Below are 8,076 nucleotides of genomic sequence, written 5' to 3'. Positions count from 1 at the left end.
GGTAAAGAACTCTGTAGATGGTCAGTTCATGAGGCTGGAGGTCTCAGCAATCCCAGTCTGTCTCTGTAGGTCTGGAAGTTTCTTAGAGAGATGCTGATCTTCAGTCTACTTTGGAATCCCGAAGAGTCTAGTTCTGATATCAGCTAAGGAAGGTAGCATTTGCAACTACAGAGGTGACGAGCTTGTTAGCAAGTGTGAAGCCAAGCAGGCTCCCCGTTTCTGTGTTCTTTCATCTGGGCTGCCACCAAAAAGTGCTGCTCAAGAGTGAAGCCTTCCACTTCATATCATATGATCAATAAAATCCCTCAACGGTGTGCCTGTCATTTTTTGGTTTAGTTTACTCCAGACCCAGTTAAGTTGATGACCACGATTATCCATTATAGTTGCTATTCTAATTCTAACACACATTCAATTATTTTCCTTCATAAATAAACCTGTAACAACATCTTTGAATTTCTAAGACCTGAGTCCATTAATACAAATTCCATCCTTTTATGTTTATTGTATTGTATTAGTTTATGAACTGATCATTCTATAAGTTATTTTCATTTGCTATAGAACATAGCATAAGGAGTAGTTTGTTTGGCTGTGGCTGTTCCTACAGAAGAACAGTACAATTAAAGTGAAAAAGTGCTGTGGGTATAATGTGTTTAGCTCAGCAGTGAAAGCACATTTATCCAAAGGTTAGGATCAGTCACTTGTCCTGAAAGGCATCAGAGTTCCTTCCCTCCACCCTATCGCAAATTACTTTAAATAGAATCATGATGGTTTTGTCACCTCATTATCGAGAAAATTTTGTTCTTGTGGTTCTTCACCAATGGAAATACCAAAACCTCGTCAATTATCTCATTTAAACCTGATACAATTCTACATGATAATTATTTTTAACTTTTTTCTTAAACTGAAGTTACAGCTATATGATTTTACAAAATTTTCTATCTATTTTGACTAGAAGATTCAGCGTTTGGGACATGGGTATGTCTCAACTCCAAGTTGGTTATCTTACCGTGAGTATGGTTTTAGGTATCAGTACCTGGAATTGGAAGAGATAAGGTCATGACTTTCTAAGTGAGGCTGGGCAAGCCACAGTTCTTGCTGGGGTTTTATGTTTAACATGATAAAACCTAGTCTCTTCTCTTAAACCAGGGGGTAAACCACAGTAATTTGGACCTTGTACTTTTGCTTTAAGAATTCATAATGGATATAGAGTCAACACAATTACTTTACAAAAAGTACTAAAAAAATAAGCATTTGAATAATATTTTACATACCCTTGAGCTTAAGTGTTGAAAATACTAGAAGATGACACCTCTGCACTCTGCATTTTATTGATGAAGAGTTTGTAATGGAATTGCTGTTGAAGGCCAAAGAGAAGAACATGCGTCCCAGTTGACACTCATCACTTTCCTCCTTAGAGTAGGACTTGAGTGGTTGTCTTCCTGGCAGGCAAAGAACACAGCTGCGGGCTCAGGTTAGGGGGCTGGGCTGCCTGCTGGAGACTCTCGTGAGCTACAAACCAGCCTTCGCAGAGCCCGCTTGACTTCCTTGTTCCTCAGTGTGTAAATGAAAGGATTGAGCAGTGGAGTCACTATGGTGTAGAAGACCGCTGGAGCTCCCGCCCCTGCGCCGGGGGAGCTTGGCTGTAGGTAGATGCAGACCGGGGGCGTGTAATACAGGAGCACCACTGTGAGATGTGCTGTGCAAGTGGAGAAGGCCCGCTGCCTTCCCTCTGCTGAGCGTAGGCGAAGCACGGCGGCCACGATGAAGACATAGGAGATGATGATGAGGATGAGGCAACCTGCAGCCACCACACCGATGTTTGCGAGCATGACGAGCTCGTTGATGGTGGTGTCTGCACAGGCTAGCTTCAGTACTGGAGGGATGTCACAGAAGAAGTAGGCAATATGGTGAGGTCCACAGTAGGGCAGGCGGAAGGGCAGGGAAGTGTGAATTGCAGAGTGCACAGCACCTATGGCCCAAGTGCTCCCAGCCATGCCTGCACACACCCTCCTGTTCATGGCCACTGGGTAATGCAGGGGCTGACAGATAGCCAGGTAACGGTCATAGGCCATGACTGTATATAGAAAGCACTCAGTGCTGGCTAGGAAGTGAAAGCAATAAAGTTGAATAGCACAGCCTTGGAAGGAGATCACTTTCCCATCTAAAGTCAGCAGGCCTGCCATGACCTTGGGCACTGTTACTGTAGACAGACATGCATCCAGGAAGGAGAGGTGCCCCAGGAAGTGGTACATGGGGGAGCGGAGATGAGGATCAGAGCCCACTGTAAAGAGAATGAGGAGATTGCCAGTCACAGTGATGCTGTAGATGAGGAGAAAGAGGAGGAAGAAGAGGCCAGGGTGCTCAGCTGTGTACATTACACCCTCCAGGAAGAAGTGGCTCACTGTGGTCTGGTTGAGGTACTCCATCTTCTCAGCCAGCTTCACACCCCCTGTTCAGTAAAGCTGACCATGGGAGAGTAAACAGCTGCCCTCTTTCTTCAAATATATTTATTGTTTGATGCAGCCCATTTTGGCCTTGTCTCAAAAGCTAAAAAGATGAACAGGTTCAATTCAACTTCCTTCTATGCTTGCTTTTCCACATTACTCTTTCTTGCAAAAATGAAGTTTTGGAAGTGTGATCTGCAGTCTTGGGTATATAACGGATTGAAGGATTGTCTGTAGAAATGCAGTTTCTAAATTAATTATATAAAGAGTATATATTCTGCTGTCATTGAGAAAGTGATTTTGGCATATGCTTCAAAATAGTGATGCTCCTGCCTCCTACTTTCCTCTGCTGTGCTTTACCTGCATCCAGCTACACTCTTAATTGCTGTTTACCATCTGGGAATTGCATGCATCTCTGGCCTTGCCTAGAGTCAGAGGGCTATTACATCAGCCAGGGACACATCTTCCCACCCATGTCTCACTCAGAGGGAGTTCTTTGGAATGTCAGCTGCCCACAACCCTCAAGAGTATGACAATGAAGCCCCTGAGAACAGACTATGTAATTACCCAAACTATTTCTTCAGTACAGTTTAGGTTCCCCCTATTTTACCTATTCTCACACTTTTGGGAGTTGTTTTCCCAAGACTTTCTTTGTGTTCCGTTCTACTAGTTCAGAGCTGGAGCATCAGAGTTCTCTTTGATAAGTTCTGTCTTCTGCATTAGATCTTGTATTATGTGAAAATCTCTCTCCTTGAATTTTGCCTACAATGTTTTCAGTTCCTACACACTTGCCCCAAGGATTTTCCTGGACTGGAATCTCATGTGCAATCTCTTACTTCCTGGTATTCCCATGATTATACACTGTTTCTCTCAGCTTCCCGAAAACGTCTTTACTATTGTTGCATCATTTTGTGACAGTCAAAGTACTGATATATCTTTCCGTTGTGATGAGAGAATCATCTTCTTCAGTCTTCCCATCCAGATGTGCCACTTATCTTCTTTTCTGCTATAATTCTCTTTGATACAATCACAGCATTCTTTCCAAAAATGAACAAAACCCTTTCAATATTCACCTATTCTGCAGGGCTAATGTTAAACTTTAATTCTCCAGAGATTCACATTTTTATACACATTTTTCTTTATACTGATTTAGATATTCCTGAAACTCAGTGGAAAATATGAATTCTCCACAATGCTCTGCCTTGGGTGATTTGATGAATCTGTGTTAGTGTCATCTAGTCTCAAGGAGAACACAGGGAAGAGTCTTATACCTTGTCTACTTTCTCCCTGACAGTTGGAGACAAAATGTTTAAAATAAGGAAGCACACAGTTTTAAGACTTGCACGAACTTTAGTTTGAAGTCCCTGTTGACCACTTATCACCTGAATGACATAGATGGTAACAATAGATCTCTCTGCTGTGTTTATTTTTCTTTCCTTGTGTTTAAAATATGGATATTACCAGTGACTACTTAATTTTTACAACTGAGTGAAGCATGTAACATAGGATCTTAAGTTCTTCATATCAAATGCATTGGTAATTGCCCTGATGTTTTTCATAAAGATCTAAAACCCCTCTGCTTGGCTAAGATCAGGAAAGCGATCGCTGTATCAGGAGAGTTCCAAGTCCAATGTTGGGTAGGCTCCTGGAATTCGGTTTTATTTACATGTTTTGTGCATTTATCCATGATGTTTCAACCAATGAAATTTTGATTTCCTTGTTCAACAATCACTCGAATGAGTATGATTAAAAACAAGAGAAAGGGCCAGCAAGATGGCCCCAAAGTCAAGATGCCTGCTGGGGAATCTGGCAACTGGGGTTTGAGTGCTAGAACCTATGGTAGAAAGTGAGACCAGCTCCTGTTCAGGTTGCCCTCTGACCTCCACACATGTACCGTGGCACACATGCACTCCTCCATGCTTAGACACAAAGCAAGTACATAAATGAATGCAATAAAATTTAAGAATCAGTTAAAGAGTAACAAGCATTTAAGATACGGAGAAACTGAAACACACACACACACACACACACACACACACACACACACACAGTGGGATTGGGTCAGCCAGATATGTAAAATGGCCTGGCTCTTTCTTGGTTAAAAGTAAACTAAGTCTACTTAACACAGATATTTTTTTAAACCCAGGAATCTGTGCAGGTTAAATAAAATGTATGTCTCTGCAAACACTTTTATCCCTGCAGAAAAATGTTCATGGCAGTTATTTGATATAGCCAAATCCTAGAAATAAGTTTGTTGCACATCAACTAGTGAACAAATAAACACAGCACATATCATAACTAAGTATTAGCAACAGAAAATTATTGGAGTACCTAAAATTCATCCAGAAATAAATCCTACTTGCATTTTCCATGTTTATGAAATATGCTGAAATAATCAGTTTAGAGCAACAATGAAAAACCACACAGTAGTAGATGCCTGAAATGAGGATACTAGTAAAAATGGCCATAAATGTTTTTTTCAAGTGCTAGAAATGTTCTAAAATGAAATTGTGGCAATAAGTAGATAGCATGCCAATTTTACCTTGTAAGCAGAGGGATTTTATTAGATATAAAGTGGGTTACATAGTAATGGGAAGAGGGACTGCCTCTGACATAATTTGACTGGCCAGCTCTTTGATCACCTCCCCCCTGAGCAGGGAGCAGCAGAAGATGACAATGCAGCTACTCCTGATGAGATCTGATAGACTAAGATCAGAAGGAAGGAGAGGAGGACCTTCCCTATCAGTGGACTTGGGGAGGGGCATGAGTGAAGAAGGGGGAGGGAGGGTAAGATTGGGAGGGGAGGAGGGAGGGGTTTATGGGGGATACAAAGTGAATAAAGTGTAATGAATAAAAAATAAAAATAAAATAAAAAAATAAAAAAAGAATAGTTTAAGCAGCTCTTTAGAAGATGCTTAGGGTCATAAAACAGAACTCAGATAAATGAGGAAAAAAATCATTGCTCAAGAAGATAATAACACTTAATATTTTCTACTTCAAAACACCCTTGATGTGAAATATTAAACCATATAAACCAAATAAAGTAGTAAAGAACTCATATATATTCATCCAACCTCTTCAAGTGCTTATGATCCCCAAGTAGATTTTGTGATGAATAGATAGAAATGGTGCAGTTTTGTTTAATATTACCTCAGAAGAGACACCCTTTTAAGACTATTTGTCAAACATGATGCCGGTGTATCTTGTTTTTAGTCAAATGCTTAATGTCTTGGGAAAACATACTTTGAGTTTATCTTCTCAAACTCTCCTGTACCACTGTTCAGATTCTGTAAAGAACTGCCTACTAATACACACTTATTTATTCAATTATTCATTTATATCACCAGTTCTGTGTAATAGAATAAATGTCAATTTGTCACCTGCTCTAATTGACATTTTCCAGTTACTCTATACTTGGTTAGTGCCCAGCTATGTCCTGGCAAAAAATTACTTTTTTATGTCCTGGACACTTTTTTATTCTCACTGCCACAACCCTAGTCTCAATGACACCTCAAAAGTTCTTTTGATGGTAACCCCACAGAAGGAAAAGAATCCCAAGGGCAAGCAGAAAGAGTCAGAGACACACCAACTCCCACATGAGGGCTTTTGCTTTGTCTTAATTGTATCATGTTTTCTCAAGTTTGGTTGTTGTCTCTTGGAGGCATGCTCTTTTCTGAAGGAAAGTGGAGTAGGAGTGGATATGGGGAAGAAGAGAGGTAGGATGCGGGATGAGTGGAGGGAGGAAAAACTGTGGTTGGGATACATTATATGAAAGAAGAATCTATTTTCAATAAAAAGCTCTTTTAAATGAAAACACTATCATAAAACAAAGGTAAAAATTCTAGGTGTACTCTACTTGTTACTAGGAGCTTGTATTCCTAAGTATTTTCTCTGTGAAAATAGGAAATACATGTATAAATAACAAGCCATCGGAATGTTCTTATTTATTATTTCTGTATCTATCCGTATATATAATAAAGTCTGTGCATTTATACTTGTACTTCCAGACCTAATTCAATAATGTCTGTTTATTCAATATGAAGACATATGGCTCTTGTCCTAGGGTTTTTATTGTTGAGATAAAAATACCATGACCAAAAGTAACTTGGAGAAGAAAGGGCTTATTTCATCTTTCACTTCCATATTACAGTCCATTCTCAAAGGAAGTCAAAGCCGGAGTTCAAGGCAGGAACTTGGAGGCAGGAACTGAAGCAGACACCATGTGGGAGCTCTGTTTACTGGCTGTTCTCCATGGCTTGGTCAGCTTTCTTTCTTTTTTAAAAAAATATTTTATTTTATTTTTTTATTTATAATTTTTATTTTTTATTTTAATCAAAGGTTATTTACTTTGTATCCCAGCCGTAGCCCCCTCCCTCAGTCCCTCTCAATCCCACCCTCCCTTCCTCTTCTCCTCCCTGCCCCTTTCCAAGTACACTGATAGGTTTATTTTTAATTTTATTAGTTACAGTTTATTCACTTTGTATTCCACCTGTAGCTCCCTTCATGGTTCCCTCCCAATCCCCCCCTCCCTCCCTCCCTCCCTCCCTCCCTCCCTCCCTCCCTCTTGTCCCTCCCCTAGTCCACTGATTGGTCTTCCTCCCCTTCCATCTGATCCTAGTCTATCAGTCTCAACAGGGTGAGTGCATTGTCTTCTGTGGCCTGGTAAGGCTGCTTCCCCCTCAGGGGGAGGTGATCAAAGAGCAGGCCAATCAGTTCATGTCAGAGATAGTCTCTGTTCCCATTACTAAGGAAACTTGTACAACCACTTTGGAAATCAATCTGATGCTTTCTCAGAATATTAGGAATAGTGCTACTTCAAGATTAGTTATACCACTCCTACGCATATCCAAAATATGCTCAGGTATACAACAAGGGCATTTACTCAGTCATGTTTGTAGCAGCTTTATTTGTAATAGCCAGAACCTGGAAACAACCCAGTTGTCCCTCAACAGAGGAATGGATACAGAAATTGTGGTACATTTACACAAAGGAATACTACTCAGCAATTAAAAACAAGGAAATCATGAAATTTTCAGGCATGGTGGGAACTAGAAAAGATCATCCTGAGTGAAGTAACTTAGAATCAGAAAGACACACATGGTATATACTCACTTATAAGTGGATATTAGCTATATGATATAGGATAAACATAGTAAAATCTGTACACCTGAAGAAGCTAATCAAGAAGGAGGACTCTGGGTAAGATGCTCAATCCTTGTTCAGAAAGGCAAAGAGGATGGACATCAGAAGAGGGAGAAAACAAGGAACAGGACAGGAGCCTACCACAGAGGGCCCCTGAAAGACTCTACCTGGCAGGGTATGAAAGCAGATGCTGAGACTCATAGCCAAACTTTGAGTGCAGGGATTCTTATGAAAGAAGGGGGAAATAGAAATACCTGGAGGGGACAGGAGCTCCACAAGGAAAGCAACAGAACCAAAATATCTGGACACCGGGGTGTTTTCTGAGACCGATACTCCAAAAAAGTACCATTCATGAAGATCACCCTGCAAAGATGTAGCCCATGGAAGCTCAGTGCCGTCTTATATGCTCTGGGAATCACCTCCAATAGTGACAGCACTGCTCACGGTAGACTGGGATCTCTAACATAAAACTGCAGTCAAGGAAGTTCCT

At 40.7% G+C, this 8,076-nt stretch overlaps 1 protein-coding gene across 1 annotated transcript; it reads right to left on the bottom strand.

The window, feature by feature from the left end:
* Positions 1-1,472: 1,472 nt before the first annotated feature.
* Positions 1,473-2,432, bottom strand: LOC129687739 (olfactory receptor 10S1). The gene has a single exon (XM_055622296.1). It carries the CDS (start codon positions 2,424-2,426, stop codon positions 1,473-1,475), a length of 954 nt encoding a protein of 317 aa, XP_055478271.1. The 5' UTR covers positions 2,427-2,432.
* Between the last annotated feature and the right edge of the window lie 5,644 nt (positions 2,433-8,076).

Source organism: Psammomys obesus, unplaced genomic scaffold, assembly GCF_907164565.1.
Source record: "Psammomys obesus unplaced genomic scaffold, mPsaObe1.curated_primary_1811, whole genome shotgun sequence".
Classification (NCBI taxonomy): domain Eukaryota; kingdom Metazoa; phylum Chordata; class Mammalia; order Rodentia; family Muridae; genus Psammomys; species Psammomys obesus.
The sequence above is the reverse complement of the archived record's forward strand: the minus strand, read 5'-3'. Positions and strand labels throughout refer to the sequence as shown.